The 19,826-nt window shown below is 37.9% G+C and overlaps 1 protein-coding gene across 1 annotated transcript in view; it reads left to right on the top strand.

Annotated features, from left to right (window-relative positions):
- The window catches only part of Adgb (androglobin), a 133,362-nt gene that overhangs the window by 83,896 nt on the left and 29,640 nt on the right, over positions 1 to 19,826 (top strand). Inside the window, exons 27-31 of the mRNA XM_031380372.1 lie at positions 3,087 to 3,274; positions 8,258 to 8,442; positions 9,078 to 9,277; positions 16,348 to 16,404; positions 19,162 to 19,273. Of these exons, the coding sequence (XP_031236232.1) occupies positions 3,087 to 3,274; positions 8,258 to 8,442; positions 9,078 to 9,277; positions 16,348 to 16,404; positions 19,162 to 19,273 (742 nt within the window). The remainder of the gene's footprint in view (positions 1 to 3,086; positions 3,275 to 8,257; positions 8,443 to 9,077; positions 9,278 to 16,347; positions 16,405 to 19,161; positions 19,274 to 19,826) is intronic.

Below are 19,826 nucleotides of genomic sequence, written 5' to 3'. Positions count from 1 at the left end.
GCTGAGAGGATCCGGTCCCTGCTGCCAGGCGGCTCCCTTGCGACTCTTTGAGCCTTTGCCTCCCCAGGGGGCTCTCCTGTATTTCTTTAAGGGATTTATTTCTTTCCTCTTTAAAGGCCTCTATCATCTTCATATGATTGGATTTAAGATCCTTTTCATTTGCTTTAGCTGTGTTCAGAATATCCAGGGCTTGGTGAAGTACAGTGGCTGGGCTCTGGTGTTGCCATATTACCCTGCCTGTTACTGATTGCTTTCTGGCTATCTGGGCGTTGTGGTTTTTATAGATTTGGGTGTTGACTTCTGAGTTTTGTTGTTGTTGTTGTTGGATGGGTGTTTTCCCTCTTTGTTTCATCTGTCATCTGACATGAGTGTCCAGAGGTTCTGGTGAACGGCAGGCCTACTCAGGTCCAGTAGGGAATCTCCACTGGGGTTTAGGTGGCCTGTGTGTACTCTGAGGTTGTGTCTGCTAACGTTGCCTCTGGCAAGGCCTGGGGTTCCTTGGGCCTGAGTGTCCTTCAGTAATGCAGGTAGGATTGTAGAGCAGAAAATGGAGTGTAGGATATGGGGTACAACTCTTTGTGGGTATTTTTTCAAGGGAGTTGGCTGGCAGGGCTTGCGGCAGGGTCTTACCTATTGTCTCTGGTATCATCATGTGTCCAGGAAGGCAGGCATAGTTGTGGTGCAGGAAATGGAATGCAGGTTATGGGACGCAAGTTACTATTGTTGGGTATGCTTTCAAGGGAGTTGGCAGTCCAAACTCTTCATTTTTAAAACCAATGAATCAGTTACTTTATCTATACTTAACCATCCCATTTTAATTTGTAGTCATTGTACTTACTACTTTTTAAGGTGGCATTCATATTTTCTTTATTTTGGTATAATTTATCGTTTACCATTGCATCAACCGTGCCCTTATGAACTCCATTTAACACACAGCATGTTCTCCAGCTCTATAAAATAATAAATGGCGTTTCATCAAAATTTCCAGGACTGTGACATCTCCCTTCCCTATGGATGTTGCCTTCTACAGCATCATGCTTTATATTTAAATCCAATGTTAGAAAAGATTTGCAGGCCCTTCCATAGTAAACATGTTTTTATATATAGACAATTCGTTTATCAAATTTGTCTTAGACTTCTCTTGAAAAAGAAAAAAATTAAGAGGTCACAAATATTAAAATATAAGAAAATATAAGAATATAAATTTTAGGAAATGGTTTTCTCTAAAGCAGTTCTATATGTTGTGCTGACCCCCCCAACCATAAAATTTTTGTTGCTACTTCATAGCTATAATTTTGCAACTGTTATGAATGGTGATGTAAATAACTATGTTTTCCAGTGGTCTTAGGTGACCTGTGTGAAAGGGTCATTGGGCTCCCAAAGGGATAGAAGCCCACAGCTTGAGAACCATTTGGTGTAAGGGACAAGTCTAACAAAGTCATATAAGCCATCAAATCCTGGAAATAATCTTTCCTTCAGGAAATAGGCTATCCTAATATTAGTCATTGCCTCTTAATTTGGGTAAAGACGTTTAAAGAATATTTAATTGAACAGAAGTGAGATTTCATTCAAGGATGCAACTTGAATCAAAATGTAGAAGCACATTCCATCTCCACTTAGCTGTTATTTTGCTAATTTTGAATTTGTGTTGCAAATTCAGATGGCACCCAACAAGCCCATTCCTCTCTCAGGTCTCTACCCTCTGCATCTATTTAAATTTAGGGTGAGAACATTGTGGTAGAGAAGGTAGAAATGTGTGATTAGAAAACTAGCTTCCCTTTTTGATTTTTGTGGCATGGCTTTTCATCTCTTCAGGATTCTCAGTCTTTAAATACACTTACAAATCATTTATGACCCAGGTAAAATTTTGCACCGAGAACTGAATGTTACCTCAGAACAGATCTGATCAAAAGAAAATTATTTCTTCACTCTTTGTTCTGTAGTGTGTGACTGCTTTAACACTCTGGTACCTGAAGAGATATAATGACATGTACGTAGCTTACTGAAAATCATCAGTTTCCAATATATCACTGGAAAGTTTGTGTCTTTTAAGTGTATTTTTTTCTATTAATAGATATAGTGTTCTGAAGTTAAGGAAAAATTACAGGATAAATTAGTTTTTTCAATATTTCTCAGGATTTTTCATAAGCTAATATATATTGAATATCTCCAGAGGAAAAAATAGATGTAATTCTTCCCAAAAGTACTACATCATAGAAACCCATTTTCACAAAATATATTGGATCAGTATTTCATAAAACACATCTTGGAATACACTACTGTAAGTTGAGACCTTGTCATTTTCCTGCATGGTATTTCTGTCAGTCTCTTAACCATTAAATAATTTGTTCTGACACTGATGAACCATCTTGATGAGATATCCCAGGGATGTTTTCCAGAGACAAGTGAACATCTTCACCCACATAGAGGATGTCTAAATCTAATGCAAAGATACATAAAATGTATTCCTGGATGCTACCCAAGTGGAACACCGGCTAGTCTTGATGAGACCTCGTCCAGAGTCATCCTGCATCCTGTAGACTTTAACAGCTTTGTCATTATTTACCTATGCATTAGCTATATGATCTAATGATGTTCCTCTTCCTTATAAACTCATGTTGGCTTGTTAGGAGTCTATTTCGATCCTTTGGATTTTCACAAGGCAAGCTTTGAAGCTTGATAAGGACCCTTATTAGACCTAGGCTTGCAAATGTATATGCTTCTTCAATTCAAACAAACAGCTGTTTCCTCTACTCCCATCATAATTCCTGAAAGACTAAACAGTGCAATTTAGAATACTAACCTGTGAGATTTCTTAGAGTTTGTTTGTTTAGAGCACTGGGGATCTAACCCAGAATTCACACAAGCCAAGCAAGCATCCTGTCATTTGGAAACACCCTCAGCCCTAAAATGATCATTTCTAAGAAGAATGCTAAATAGAATGTTAATGGCTTAATAATCCTTATGAGATTCTGGGCTCTGTGTAGATATATCAATATAGTAACATTTATTTTAATGTATGGGCCACGTGTTTGAGAGACTAGTGGCAATATGAATCCTATATGTGTGGCTGCTCTCTCTTTTAGAAGGGATATACATTTGTGGCTGAAGCGTATACTGGTGACACATTCGTATCAGGCGCACGGTGGAAACTGCGGCTCATAGGCTCTTACAACCCACTACCGTTTCTCTCCCGTGACTCTCCATGCAACAATTTCACCATAAAGGAAATCAGAGACTACTATATTCCTAATGACAAGAAAATCCTGTTCAGGTACAAGTATATGATAGATGGTAAAGGTGTTCTTTAAAAATAGTAATATTTATATTAAAATGAATTCATAATTCTGAATTCATTAAGTTTTAAGTTCTGTCATTTTATGGAAGTAACTAATTGGCAGTAACATGGCTAAGTGGATGCTTGAGCAAGCCTATACAGCTTCAAATAATGCTAATCCCATTTCTTAGGCTTCCTTTTACCTGACTTTCAATGAGATTCTTCCAGATCCTCTTCTAGGTTCTTGATGCTCTCCATCCTCTGCCATATCTATGGCTCCTCTCTGGTGGGACAATCCTTGTTTATCATCCCAACCTTCTGTTACTGCTCCCCTACCCCCCACCCCTGAATTCCCGGTACTGGTACCAAGTCTACTTGTTTCCTTAGCTGCTTCTGTGGATTGTAAATCTGATATACCACTTTTTGTGTGTTCTCCCATCTCTTCCCAATGCTCCCGCACTACTCTAGGGTCTTCATTATGTTTGTTAAATGAAATTGTTGTTTTTGGAATCTAGGAGTCCATTATATTCCTTTTAAAAATTTGTACTGTCACCCCACCTTCTTAATTTATATGTCTATTCTTTATTATCAAGGTAGTTACCTTTCTAATATACATATTCACACATCTGCTATAGAATGTTTGTAAACTTTCCATTGGTGGTAGGGTAAAAATGAGCTAGCTGCAGAGTCTGATGGCCTTACCCAGTCTCCAAGTAATATCTAGACATGTCTTTTATAGAATAAAAGTTCCCCTTCCCCAAGACATGTCAGTTGTACAGACTTATTTTTCTCACATATTAGTTTGTGATAGTCTATCCTTATTTTGCCACTTAGAAAAAAATGATAATTTTCAGATTATAAACCCTTTGCATTGAAATCTCAAAATATAAGTACTTGATCCTGATGCCATTCCTATGGTATATGTTTTATGTGATGTATACATTTTAGTTGCTTATCTGTTCACTAGCCTTTATGAGAATTAATGTGAATTGAAGACATGTTTTTTCAACATAGAAACTAGCTCAGTGCCCAATGTATAATTGGCCTGCATTAAATGTCTTCTATTTTTAAAGAAAAGTGTTCTTCCACTCAAATTTAGAAAACACATTAGATATGTACATGTCATTCATAATCAGAAATCCAACAACTAACAACTAGCCTTAAGTTTTAGCTTTGTTATTGTCTCTTATTTCTTTCTGGTCATAGTTTACCACTTCTAAAATCATAATAATGGGAGCTTTGTGGTGCTCAATCTCATATAGCATCATGTGATATTGTTTATTAATAAAATCAAGATGTTTTTCACTATTTTATATGATGTGACTATGCAATCATTAATGTGGTTAAATTCATGACAGGAATGCTCTTTATTGTTAAAGCCATGCCAGGAATGTTCTATGGTACCTAGAAAAAAAAACTCTATTTTCTAGAGCTTTATTATATGGAACAGATATGTTTTAAAGCCACCATACATTGGTGAGTTGGTTTTCAGAAGGAAAAACTAAGTCTTTCTGATAAAATTTGACAAATAATATGCTTTGCCTGATTTTTTCCTATAATAATTTTATTTTTTAATTGTTTAAAGATTTATTTATTTATTTTATGTATATGAGTACACAGACACACCAGAACACCAGAGGAGGGCATCAGATCCCATTACAGATGGTTGTGAGCCACCATGTGGTTGCTGGGATTTGAACTCAGGACCTCTGGAAGAGCAGTCAGTGCTCTTAACCGTTGAGCCATCTCTCTAGCCCTCTATAATAATTTTAATACAGAAATTTTTCCCCTTAAAAATGTAATTCTTAAACAAAAACTAAATAAGTAATATTCAATTACAGAAAGATGTATGTAGCACGACCTTAAGCACACATTTGACTTTCTACACGAACATATTTTATACCGAGGTTAAGAAGTAAAGAATATTCTGAGTGAAAGTACACTGAGGTGCAGGCATGCAAGTGGTGGGTTTGTCTCTCAATTTGTCTTCCTGTAACATTTTCAACATTTTCTGTAGAAAAAATGAGAAAAAAGGAAAGCAAAAACTAAAAAAAGGAATGATTAATTTGCTTACCTGTGTGGCCTCCTAACACAGGAAATAGAACCCTTTCACCTTAACAGCAACAGAATGCTTTAAAGAGTTTTAAGAAAATTGACATTATAAGACTTGTGTCAATACATGAATTTGAAAGAAATCAATATAATTTCTAAGACAAAAGCTATCACCATATTATTATGGAATTCTATTCAATTATTCAAGGTATAGATTATTAACAGATTAACTGAGATGGCTGCCAGATGTTGATCTGAATGAAACGAATATTCAAATGGTAGACAGACAGACAGCTGTTAAGATGACTCAGGTGGTAACCCTGGCAACAGGAACTTCAGTCCAAGAGTCTGCTATAGCTACCCCATCAAGGTCTTGGCACAACACTGGGTAGCTGACACAAATGTCTCATCTTACACTCTGCAAGTTCACTCTGAAGTTAAGTTGTCACCAGGGCCGGGAGTCTCCAGCGCATTCTGGAAAGAATCTATTTTTGACTTCCTCTCAGCATTCTATGCTTGCTGGGACATCATGCAGACCTCTGTTCATCTTTATACAGTGTTTTATTGTGTGGCTGTTTCTAACTCCTACCCTATTATTCTTGAGGCCACCAGCCATACTGATTTGGCCTCATCCTTTAGCTTTTCCTGTGATAAATTATCTCTACATAAGATGACCTTGTGAGGGCTCCAACAAGGCTTTTGTAGGAAGAAGAGATACAATTTGAACCAATCATAAAGAGGTTCATGAATCTGGAGAGAAAACATTTTAAAATGCTGAGATAAAATTGACAGCCTAGGGTGGTTGAGCTTGCCTCAGGGAAATGTCAGGATGACATCATTTACTTCAGGCAAGAACACAGGACAGAAGCTAATCGTAACGTGGTCAGTAGGAAAAGAGATCCTGCTTGTAAATATCAGTAACAGCCATGTGACCCTTTGAAGAGAGAGCTCAGCTTGAGGCTTCCATTTAGGAACCTGGATTCCCCTTTTTTCAGTCTATGAATGAAGGAAGATCATTGTTTCCCTGACAAGCATGGGATATCAATGGCAGAGGAGCCTGAGAAAGCACACCTGAAAAGAAGGGTCAGGCTTGAAGTTGCTTTGCTCAGGGATGACAGGTTTCTAAAGACAAGGCACCAATGATCCCTTCAACCGTGCTAGACTCTCCTAAGAAGTTAGAAGGTAAAACTAGAAGTTTCCATACACGCTGCTTGGAATCCTGGCCTGTGGAAGGAAAGGCAGGTCATGCTGGAGTGCAAAGTGATGGGCTTGCCTGATTTGCCTTTTGTTTTATTTTCATTCACTTAGAGAAATTGAAAGTCTATAATAGGTTCTGAGCATTTGTGAAGAATTACTAGAGAAAACAACAACAAAATTTAAAAAAACAAAACAAAACAAAACAAAAAAATCCAAGAACTAGAAAGATGGCTTGGAGGATAAAGTGCTTGCCATGAAATACCCAAGTGTGACAACCTAAGTTCCATCCCAGGAATTCATGGAAAGGTGGAAAGAGACCCCACTCACCCCTACATGTGTGCTTGCATGTCCTCTCTCCTCTGTCTCTCTCTCTGTCCCTCTCTCTGTCTCTGTCTCTGTCTCTGTCTGTCTCTCTGTCTCTCTGTCTCTCTGTCTCTCTGTCTCTCTGTCTCTCTGTCTCTCTGTCTCTCTCTCTCTCTCTCTCTCTCTCTCTCCTACTCTATCACACAACACACATTGCAATTATATTTAGTTAAAAAGTACAAGTAGCTTGCTATGCACACTCATCTACTCCAGTCACATCCAAAATATTGGGGATAAAATCCTGATAAAGGATAAGAGGCAAAAAGATTCCAAAAGGAGTTCTGTGCCTCCTGGGTTTCAGACAGTCGCTGGTATCCCCTAACTCAGACGTGTTCCAGATTAGTCTTTCCAATCGTCAACACACCCTCATAATTAGGCATAAAGGTACCCCAAGTAATGATTCGTAAATGGCTAAGATTGGGCACTGTTTTCTGGCCAGCACAATGTTTCCAACTATCCTAGTTTAATACCAAGCTGTCCATAGCTTGCAATTTCTCTCAAAGTATCTGCCTCGCCAGAGCTAGCAACAGAGGTTGAGTACATTCCTTAGGGCAATAGATAGTTTACAATAGTTAGAAATGTTTTACATACTAGAGAGTAATGAAGGGTTTCCCTCACTCAAGGACATTAGCTAAAAGTGTTAGGTCAGAACTCCCCACTGCTTGCCCCCAGCTAGACCCAGAGAATTAGCAGGAAATGCTAGATTGAAACCTCCTGGTCATGCCTCCAGCAGAACCAGAGAATTAGCCTAGGAATATCAAAATGCCTCAACAGGGAGAGTTCCACTCCTCTTCCTCCTGCTTCACACCTAGCTACCAGACCCTACTGACCTTGATGTGCGGTCACTTGCCTACATGACTCTTGACACCTGCCCTGTTTGCTGTATGGTATTTAAGCCTGATTCTCACCTTGCACAAATACATTCACATTCACCACACCCTTGTGTCTCGAGTCTGTTTGTCATCTGTCGACTTATTGCCCACCTGACCAGAATTCTCATCCCATGGAAATTTGGGTCCCTGCAACGAACCTGGTCCACGGCAGTAGCTGTCACGTGGCTGTCAAGGATGGTAGCTTTTATATCTATACTGCTTCATATGCATCTTCTCATCATACTTAACAAAAAGATGCATTCACTACTTGGCATTTTCTAATGACAGAAACATGTGCTACTGTTTTTCTCAGCTGCATGGGATTGGGTTCTTTTTGTCCAAGTCTTCCAGGACTCTAAGGTTTTAGCATATCTGTGGGTCTTACAAAGCTGTATTAACTTTCAGATAATCAAATGAGAACAAACAGCAGTTTCTTTACAGACTTAAGGGACAGACCAGTGTCTTTGCTCATAGAGATGAACCTTTCTCACAACAGGTACTCCATTAAAGTGACAGTGGCACAGTCTATTACGCTACAGGTCCGCACATCCAAACCTGATGCCTTCATCAAGCTGCAGGTGCTGGAAAGTGAGGAGGTCATCGTAAGCACTGTGGGCAAAGGGCAGGCCATCATCCCGGCCTTCTACTTTCTTGGGAATGAGAAAGCGTTGAGCTCCCAGTGTGAGTACCTGTCTGGCGTCTGCTGTGCATGCAGAAAGAGACGCTTGTGTTGCTGTGGCATTTAAGACAGTTGAAATAAGAAATCAAAACTCAACACTTAACAAACACTGGGGTCAACTCCAGTGACACCATTGTAATTCTATGCCTAAGTAGGCTCCAAAAAATAATAGGTTGGTTAGGACTCTCCTTCAAAGACCGTTCTTTGGGAAAAATATTTCTTATACATGAGCCTGCCTCTACTTTTTAAGATTTATTGAAGTGTATGTATATGAGTGTTTGCCTCCATGTCTGACTGGGTACCATGTGGATGTCTGGTCCCACAGAGGACAGGAGGAGGAGGAGTTTGGTGCTGGGGCCACTGGTGTTTTTAAGGCACCATGTGGATACTGGGAATGAAACTAAGATGCTCTTCCAGAGCATCCTGTGCTCTTAACTGATGAGGTAGCTCTCTAGCCCTACATGAAATGTCTCAGGAAACTTCTCTAAGACCATAAAAATGTTAATAATCTAATGTATTTTTATCTCCTTAAAATAATCATGTCCTTTCAAGTATACTATATTCTACATGTGTATATGTAACCTATTTATTTATTCAATAATATCAAATATTCTAACATAATATTTCTCCTTTTTAGCTAGCAAGCAAGTTCTTTTATCTCATCCCTTACCTAAGAAAGAACCAGAAGTGCTGACCAAGAAGAAATCTGGCCAACAAAGTCAGAAATCCTTCAAAGGAAGACCTGGGGGTGTACTAACAGACACAGGAATGCCCCTGCTGGAAGAAGAAGTTTTGAACATACCCACTGTCGAAGAAAATTCTAGCACACCACAGCAGGTACATTAACTGGAAAAAACAAAACAAAACAATTATTTGGGGCTAGGAAGATGGTTTAATGGGTAAAATGTATGTGTGTAACTCCAGCCTGGGAGGCCTAGGCAAGCAGATGTCAATTGCCAGTTAGCCTAGGAAAAGATAGAAAGCTCTGGATCTAGTCTGTCTCAAAAATAAGGTAGAGAAAGACTGAGAAAGAAACTCCAAGCTGTCCTCCACACATATATGTACCAACTGGTGCCCTGTATGCCCATGTGCACAGGCACACAGAATGAGCACATACGTGTAAAGAGAGGGAAGAACTTATGTCACAGAATGGAAACAGGAACTGGGCAATAACTGTGATGATGATCAAAACCAGATGACTTAGAAATCATTAGAAACATGGAAACATTGAAAGAATGAATCAAGAAGCTGTAATCTTAAATAATGTGAAGACACTCAACTACCCAACTCAATAGAAACCAAACAACTATTGGAATGGTGTAGGAAAAAATGTAAGTCAAGAATCCAATTGAAATGTTCAGTGTATGCTTCCTGGAAACTGATGAACCTGAGGATTAAAATAGGAACCATTTTGGCGATTTGAAATTTCTAATTATAGTGCCTTTGTCTTGGCATACGCTGGACATTTGATTACTTCCTATGTATGTGCCTGTCGGCACTCCTGTGTGTGAGTATGGGAGCACATGTGTCAAGACACACTATGGAAAGCCAGAGGCCAGCCTCTGCTGGAGGTCCTTGCCTGCTATCTCATTTGTAACAGGGTCTGTGTGTTGTTTGCTGCAGCACATACTCCTGTTATCTCACTCACAACTTTCAGGGATACTCCACCTTCAGCCCCTATCTTGCCACAGGAACAGACACAGCTACTACCCTTAAAAAGGTTGTTGAAATTTGACTACAGGTTTTCACACTTTCAGAAGTATTTCATTCCCTCAGGCATTCCCTACTCCATTCAGGATATCTTAAAAGATAGATTTGGTGCTGGAGAGATAGCTTAGGGGTTAAGGACGGAAGTTTGGTTCTCAGCAGCCACACAAGGTGGCTCGCCACCTGCTACAACTCCAGCTCCAGAGACTAAATATTCTCTGATCCCTTAGGACCCCTGTGCATATTCATATGCATGCACATGCAAAACTAAAGTACTTATTTTTAAAAATATAGTTTGTGATGAAAAATTAATAGGCCCCTCAATAAAAGTGAAAGTACCTATAGATGGGCAATATTAGCATAATGCAGTTGTACATACACTAATAATAATAGTTTAAAAGCCCACAAATGTGAAAACATGATAGAGAATGTTAAATAATCTTTTAGTTAAAAAGATCAACTGAGTATTAATGAAACATAGAACTCAGTAATGCGTTTTTAATAACAACTCTAAAATTGTACTTTGTCAGCAACACTAATGTGTGTTTAATGAAATACTGACTTTTCAATTCATCAGTGAGCAATGGATGTTCAGAAGTGCATGAGCTAAGCTCAGACAACAAGAGTTAGAAATGAGCTACTTAGTAACTCATTGAAAAGAGCCAAGGTTCTGAGAATGATGTGAAAAATAAGCCAATGAAACTTACAAACAAAATGTCTCAAAGTGAATTATCCATAGTTTTTGCTTTTTATGATTCTAAAGCATATGTGCTACTCATAAGACCTGGGAGAAGAACACAGAGGCCTAAATTTCCCAAACACAGGAAAATAGTGCAGGACCTCAAGGCCATTGAGTAGCACAGGCTAGTCTAAGCTTGCAGAATTAAACACTAGGGCAGTGGAAGCTAGTGGTGGATGAGAAAGGAGTTTTGCAAAACCCATTAATAAGGAAATAACAATCTGAGAAATGTGATTTAAAAAAAGTTGCAATTATAATACCTTCAAAGTTTTCCCTTGCTAAATAACACATCACCAGCTAGTTTATGGAATGAATCAAGAAATAGTATTTTTTAGAAAACACAAGAACAATCTTATCTTATTAGAATAAGACATTTGAAACAGGATCTCAAGAGAGAGAGAGAGAGAGAAAGAGAGAGACAGAGACACAGAGAGGGAGAGAGAGAGAGAAGAGAGAGAGAGAGAGAGAGAGAGAGAGAGAGAGAGAGAGAGAGAGAGAGAGAGAGAGAGAGAGAGAGGAGAGAGAGAAAAAACCTGGTCCAGCCGAGCCTCTCAGGGCTGAGCGGGATGGTGAGTGTCCTGGCTAGATCACCTGCCTCTGGAGAATAATCACCTGGAGCCGAGCGGGGAGTCTGTCAAAACAGGAACTCGTTTTATTGTATCAATCTTTTCTTTATAAAGGACTGAGAGAGGAGGCGGAGTTTTCTGCTGAGGTGAGATGATGTAGGGGGAGGGGAAAGTTGATGAAGGGAATGGGTGACTAAGGGAACCAACAGTTATAGTTACTCTATGTCAGCAGGACCTAGGCAAAGGCAGGCTTAAGCAGGTTGTTCTGAGTCACTCCAGTAAGGAAGTGACTGAGACAGTTTACAAAACTCTAACCAGGCTCAGGTTTGTCGTCAAGGCCCAAACCAGGGCCAAATAGGGCCCAACATGTGACTGGCCTGGACCTTGCTATGTATCCCAAGCTGGCCTTACTTGTGGTAGCCTATAAACCTCAGCCTCCCAGGTGCTGGAATTAAGTCATGAGGCCCTGCACCTAGGATATTATCCACAGACATCCACACAATTTTGATTCCATATCCAGATAAAGAGAACATGAAAGAAATGAATAAATTTAGGTGATCAAATAGTGAGAAATTATAAATGATATACCAGTTAACCAGTTCTGGCATGCTACGAGTGAGCAGAGAACATCTCTCCAGGAATTCGTGAGATCTGTCATTAGAAAAATCTATTAATGTAAATCCACAGAAACAGACTACATGAGAATAGTTGTGTGACCCTCAGACAGCTTTTCATGCTCAGCTCCTACTTACAGATACTTAATGAAAATAAATGCAAATTCTACTCACTAGCAGCCTTCATCTAGAAATCTGTACAAAATAATATATTAATATTTGAACTTGTCATATTTTCCTTAAAATAGCATAAGAAAAGAATCCTCAGTATTCTTGATAATATTTAATAACATTGCAGCATTATGGCAATAGAGGATCAAAGTGGTTAGTAGCAAAGTAAGAGAACTACTAATTTATTTGTAGATAAGATAATTACTTATCTAAACATGCCTAAAAAAATTCAACAGAATACACAAAACTTAGAGCTAATGAGATTTTAGAAGCTTACCAGGTGCAATGCATCTGCATTTACTCAATCCTTTGTATGACACACATCCTCAGTGTTCCAGTTAACCATTAAGCATGTACCCTTATTATTCCCATATAACATGAATAGACATGGGCACAGAGAGCCAGAGTGACCTGCTCAGTAACAATCAGCCAGCATATGCAAAAGCAGGACTTGAATGGACACTGCTCCCTCTCGTGACATTGTGCCCTTAACTACCAACTATGCTGCTCCTAGAGTCACACCAGTCATTAGCTTTGCTCTGTGTCAACAATGGAACTTGAGACAGCACAATGTCTTGTCTTCCTTAACAGCAATGTAATTGTAAAATAACTGGCAGTTGACTTCAGCAAGCACACTCAAGTTCTCTACACAATAAGCATTTACACTTTAATGCAGGACAGACAGTCAGTAAGCCACTCAAAACACTGTAAATGACCTTTCTACTTACCACAAGTAGTCTGTGCTTTTCAGTCAAGTGACATAACATTAGAAAGACATTAGTAAACTTTTAAAGTCAGGCTTAAAATTGGGGGAGTGTTATATACAACCCTCCCTATTGTAGATTTTTTTTTATCTCCATCTGGCATTTTTACTTCACTTTTAGTAACTTAATTTCCAGAGAAAAGACACACACAACCTTTATATTTACAATAAACTTTAATCAGCACAAGAGCTGGGCAGATATCTATCCTCTATGTTATTATGTCTATTTCACAGCCAATAATTCCATTGTATAATTTGCCTTGTTTTGTCGGGGCCACTCTTAACTCCAATTAGCCAATCCATATGGCCGTTATTTTATGACCTAACCCGTGGTAGCTTTCTCTTCTTTCCATCCTCTTCTACCCCTCGTGGTTTTCCTCTGATCCTAAGCCAGGAATCCTAAACCTTGCCTAAGTCCACTCTACCCAGCTATTGGCTACTGCATCTTTATTTACTAATCAGAAATAACTTGGGGGCAAGGTCATATAACATCACTTGGATGCAGACTCTCTCATCTTCGGGGCAACCAGGTCTTGAGGACCTGCACTTAGCATTACAATACACAGCAAAAGGCCCAAACCTCAACAGTTTTTTCTAGTCCAATAAAAACCTCTTTTCTCTCAGATATAAATTAAATATAATTATAACAATTATGAAAAGGATAAGGTATACATTATAATGTACAATCCATTATATTTGACAATTTAGATAAAGTATTTTATCATCATATTTTGGTGAGTTAGAATTTTGTATATATATTTGTTATTATTTTAACATAAATTACCATTCTATGAACATCTTTTTAGACCTAGAACATCTTCTTAAATCATAAACAACTTAAGTTAAATTGTGAGACTATAACTAACTCATCTTCAACTTCATCAGAGATTTAGAAGGAATAAATATTATTTGAGTATGCAGGAAGTATAGGAACACAGCTTCAAAAAATTATAGAAATGACAGAGATAGATTATCACCTGGACAGTCCCCAATATTGCTAATAATGTTGGAGCATCTATTTTCAGCCTTCTAACTAGAACATCTGACAGACCTTAAGTGAAGCAAGAGTTATCAAGGACTAACTTACCCTGTATTATCAGAGCTTAGCAATCAACTATTTTGTGTCTGTTTGTCCTTTGTGGACAGCATTCTGTCTGCAGATAAAGTTCGGGCATTTCTTACCCAGTGGTAGACTTCCACAATTATAGCAACTCCACATAGAAGTAATTGATGTTCATTTTCTTCTTTAAAGTGGAATGGGGTGCTTCCAGAAGGAAATCTGTCTAATAGTCAAAAGATCCTTTAATAATGAAATGATTTTAAATGTCATATTCTGTGGATCTCTGATGCTTTTGAAGACCATCTATCAATATATAGCATATGTGAATTGTTAAACACTGCTTATATTTAACTATTTACTATTTGAATAACTTTGAAAGTATGTTATTGCAATTTACTAAATTAGTATCCAATATGACCATGAGTTTGGCTATCTATTAACTTGCATTGCTTAGTTATCCTAAACAGTTTGTTTAAAGAACTTACTCAACTTTGTATTTTTAAATGTGTTGCATAAGGACAATGCCTATCTAAGAGTAACAAAATTAATCTTAAATTTTGTATCAATATACAAAGATTTATACCAATGAAAACCTTAAACCTGTACCAATGTAATAAAATATAACCTCAATCCTGTATCAAAATATAAAGATGTCCATCAATGTAAGATTATTGCTAAAAATGCTTTTGTTTAAGATTAAATAACCCATTCATATTTGTCTAATTCATATTTGTCTAATTATAATCTTACTATATCTCCCCATTTTTTCCTTTCAACCCTCTTCCCTTTGCGTAAGAAAGAAGGACAGAAAAGAGGAAAGAAAAGATAGAAATCCTTAATTCAAAGCTCACTATTTTGTTTCTTTCCTGTCCAAGAACGTAATTATTTATAAATTATCCCTTAAAATGACAACATATCTATAATTTATAAAATAACCAAAACCATACGTTTCAACTTAAGGGACTGAGATGATGTTTTTGTTTATTTGTATTCTTAATAATTGCTTTCTGCTGAATTGGGGTAAAGAATTCCTGTTTGGGGCCCAAAAAGTGAAGTCAAAATAAAGCTAGCTGGAATTATTTGTTGTGTAGTGTTTATGTGTTGCAGAGGATCAGGGTGTAACTGAAGTCCTGATTGGAACAGTCTGAAAGGCTGGATGAACCCAGGTCATCAAGGACTAGCAGACTTTCCTGAAGTTGTTTTTGAAGCAAGTCTCTGGAAAGAACATCAGTTGAGAAAGAATCAGGCAGGGAGCTGGAACATCAGGTCATCTCAGTGTCCCTGAGGGTGATCTTGTCAGGACTGCCCTCCTGCTGTTTCATTTGGTAATATAGAAACCTTACAACCAATATTTAGTTCTATAAAGATGTTTGTATGGAATTACAAGGTGAACAGGTCAGGTAAGAGTGAATTTGTCTTTCTTTTTTTAATTGTGAACTACAATTATCTTTATGAGTTAGTGTGATCATATACTCAAGCTGCAATGTACATCGGCATTCCTGCTGTATGAAAGGATGCCATGATGAAGTTAGAGGACTCTGTAGCTGACAAAATCCATTGGCTATGTATAGCTGAAGATCAGGCTAGAGACATTTTTATGGCCCAGTCAGTTTCAGAGCTGTTCCTATGTAGAGGGATCATCAAATTATGTTACCTGACTTGTTTGGTCTTATTGATTTCTTTTTCTGCTGCAGCCAAGATCTTTAGAGGGCCAAAGCCATTTTAAATTTCCCGTTAATACAAATACAGAGCCTTTCTCCCAAAATAGCATTTCCTTGGTCCAGCAACCCAAAGTCACCAAAAGTATAGATTGATTTAATTTAGCAGTCTCTTTTTAATTCAGGTTTGCTCTATTTTTTCCTCTCTCATAGAGGATGTCATTCCATTATAACCACTGAAGTTATACCCATCTTTATATTGATAATTAAAACAACTATTATTATTTATTGAGATAAGGTTTCTCTGTGTAGCCTAAGCTGACCTGGATTTGTTCTGTACATTACGTGGGTCTCAGTCTCACAAGAAACCTATCTGTCCCTATCTTTGTGTCCTAAGCATTAAGCCTGGATTTATCCATTTATTCATGTATCCTTAAAAACATTTATATAGATTTTCATTTATTTATCCCTTCTTTGGGGATTAATATTCTGTTGATAAATATACATATATCTCCTTTCTCTTTATATAAATTAAATTAATATACTTTTTATATTTAACTTTATTTAAATTTCATTTTATTTACTGTATAACCCTATTCTCAAGCCATCATATATGTGTCATATGCTAGGCCAAGCAGTCCCAGTTTTCCCGTGGAGGCCAAGTTGAAGGAAACCAGGTGCTTAAGGTAGCGTGGACATCTTAATTTATTTAATTTTTTATAATGTTTTTGATTGTGGGAGGCATGCAGCCTTGCTCTTGCTCTCTGAGCAGCAGGACATTGCTTCATTGCTCAACAGGGGTGTTTAGCATCTCCTATTCAAGCTGCATCTTCAAGGCAGCATAGAGTAGCATTTGGAAAGACCACAATCTCAAGTTTGAGCCTGCCGCTCAGTGTATTGTTTCTTTTCGGTTTGGGGGGTGAGACACAGCTATGTCTTAGCTTACACTATAAACATTGGAATTAGGGGTGCCAAATTAGCACATATTTTAGTCTTTGTCTGGTATTCTGCATGGTTTGGGGGAAAAGCACAAGGTTTGGTGAAAATCTGAATTTACTAAGAAACCAATTTTACAGGGAAGCTTGTGTTTTTTGTTAGGGAATCTGAAATTAATTTTTTTAAAGTGAGTTTTTGCCCAATGGTGGGCAGTAGTATATTGTAAGTTTTTTAAAATCTCAATCTGGGGTTTTTACCCCACATTTAATCAGCTAGTTTCCAGAGAAAAGACATACACAACCTTTTTATTTACAGTAAACCTTAAGCAGCACAAGAGCTGGGCAGATATCTATCCTCTATGCTATTTTTTTTTTCACAGCCAATAATTCCATTATATAATTTGCCATGTTTTGTCTGGGCTGCTCTTAACTCCAATTAGCCGAACCACATGGCCATTATTTTATGATTCACTTAACCCATGGTGGCTTCCTCCTCTCTCCACCTTCTCCCCTTGTGGTTTTCCTCTGATCCCAAACCGGGAACCCTAAACCCCGCCTATATCTCCTCTGCCCAGCTATTGGCTGCTGGCATCTTTATTTGCTAATCAGAAATAATTTGGGGGCAAAGTAATATAGCGCACTTGGATCTAAGTTTGGACTCTCTCATTTCTGGGACTAGGTCTGCATTTAGCATTACAATACATAGAGATCACATCTTAAAAACTCCCATCTGTCAAGTAGCCTGTAGTGAACCTTTCAAGGCAATCATAATCCAGATAAAAACCTTCACCATTCCAAGAAATTATCTGAAATTGCTCCAAAATGTATAAGGGTGAATTGTAATTTGAATAAGTCCTTGTTGAAAAGGAACAACAAAGAGAACTTTCCTTTTCAAATATTAAGACATACTAAACAAGTGGTTCTCAACCTTCCTAATGTTATGACTCTTTAATATAGTAGTTTCTCATGCTATGGAATTAAACCAAAATTATTTATGTTTAAACCAAACAATAAATTGTCCTTGTTGCAATGTCGTAACTGTAATATTGTTACTGATATGAATCATAATATAAATATCTAATATTCAGGATATCAGGTATGATTGACCCCTGTGAAAGGGTTATTGTACCCCTAAAGGGGTCACTACCCACCTGTTGAGAGCCACTGCACTACACAATCTTTTTAGTGATAATTAATATTGGTTAGTATGGAAGTAATTTGAGTAAAGTAGGAAAGAAGTTTAAAAGTCCCACAATCTTTAAAAATTCAAACATATACAATTTCAGTCTCTTTAAAATACATATATCTTTTAAATTTCAAAGTCTTTTAGAATCCACTATCTCTCAACTGTGGTCTCCAAGGACCAAGGCACAGGCACAGTCAAATCCAAACAAAACTAAATTTTAACTGTAAATAACTCAATGGCCAATGTTTGGGCTTTTCCAAAAGGCTTGGGCCCCTTCCCCTTCTTCATCTTCTGCAGCACACACAAGCTATCGTCTAAGCCTAGGGAGGCGCCACTCCAGTGCTGCTGTGCTCTCAATGTTCAGTCGGTGGTACTAGCATCTCCAAAATGCTGGGCTACACTTCTGTGGCAGAGCTACAGTTCTGCCATAGCTAGGCTGCACTTTCACCAATAGCTTCATTTAGCCTCTCTTCCTGATGCCAAGCCTCAACTTCTTTGCATGCCCCTTTCAGTCCTGGACCTTACTTAGTCTGCCACTGAGGCTGCACCTTCACCAATGACCTGACCTTTCATATGTCAAGCCTTAGCTGCTGTCAATGACCCCTTCCTGCCTTCAAAACCAGTATCACTTGGAAGACTCTACACATAACCATTCACTGTCCCAGCAAAGCAAAAATTTTACTTGAGTGGTTCTAGTCCCTTGTTAATCACAGTTGATTCTCTAAAGTCAAAAGTGAATTGGGAAGGAAAGGATGTATTCGATTTACTCTTGTACATCACAGTTCATCACCAAGGGAAGTCAGAGCAGGAATTCAAACAGAATTGGAGACTGATACAGAAGCTATGGAGGGGTGCTGCTCATTGGCTTACTCCCTCTGGCTTGCTCAGCCTGCTTTTTTACAGAACCCAGTGATGGCCCCACCCACAATGGAATCACTCCCACATCAATCACTAATTAAGAAAATGCAGTATGGGCTTGCCTGCATCTTGTTTTTAGGAAGGCATTTTCTCATTTAAAGTCCTCTCCTTTAAATGGCTCTAGCCTGTGTCAAGTTGACATAAAAATAGCCAAAATAAAAAGAAAAACTGATTTAAAAAAAATGAAACCATTAATTAAGGGAGAAAATGTGACTTGTCAATCAGTCTAGAGAACTTTCTTGTCCTTCCACACAATTAACACTATAAATAAAGGTGGATTCCAGGTGTCCTGCGGATTTAAGTGGGAAATTTTTCACTTTATAAGCTTGACCTAATAAGTCTTTCGATGCATATACTGTATAGATTCCTTTGGTTGTCCTGACTCACACTCTTGCTTTTTACAGTGCTACAAGTACATCATACAGTGCTTGGTGCTGTTTAACAGCTGGCCTCTAAATGAAACACAGCTGACATTTGTTCAAGCACTAAAAGACATGGAGAAAATTGATACCAAAGGTATGTCACCTTAAGTACTTTTAAAGCATTTATTTTATTTCATGAGTATAGGTATTTTGCCTCCATGTATGTGTGTACACCATGTGCATGTGTGGTGCCTGTGGAGGTCTAAAGAGGGCATTGGATCTCCTGAAACTGGAGTTACAGTTGATTGTGAGTCTCCATGTGGGTCCTGGGAACAGAACTCTGGTCCTCTGCAATAGCAGCAGTGTTCTTAATACTGAGCCATCTATCCAGCCCCACACCTTAACAATACTCATGCCACTTACAGTCTAAATACTAAGTTGATCACAAAATTCTAAAATGTTGCTAGTCATAACCTATAGTCTCTTATATTTTCTGTCATATTACATTTCAACATTTTACTTTATAATTTATGAAAAATAAAAATATTTTATCACTAAGGCCCTGTATAAACATGTTTTATGTATTTAGCCAAATGCATGCACTGATTATAGTTGTAACTTTTCAAGAAATATAGGTGACTTTTTTTTTCATTTTTTTTTTATTTTAGATATTTTCTTTATTTACATGCGAATTTCTCCTTTCCCAG

The sequence above is a fragment of the Mastomys coucha genome, unplaced genomic scaffold (assembly GCF_008632895.1).
Source record: "Mastomys coucha isolate ucsf_1 unplaced genomic scaffold, UCSF_Mcou_1 pScaffold2, whole genome shotgun sequence".
Lineage (NCBI taxonomy): Eukaryota > Metazoa > Chordata > Mammalia > Rodentia > Muridae > Mastomys > Mastomys coucha.
The sequence above is the reverse complement of the archived record's forward strand: the minus strand, read 5'-3'. Positions and strand labels throughout refer to the sequence as shown.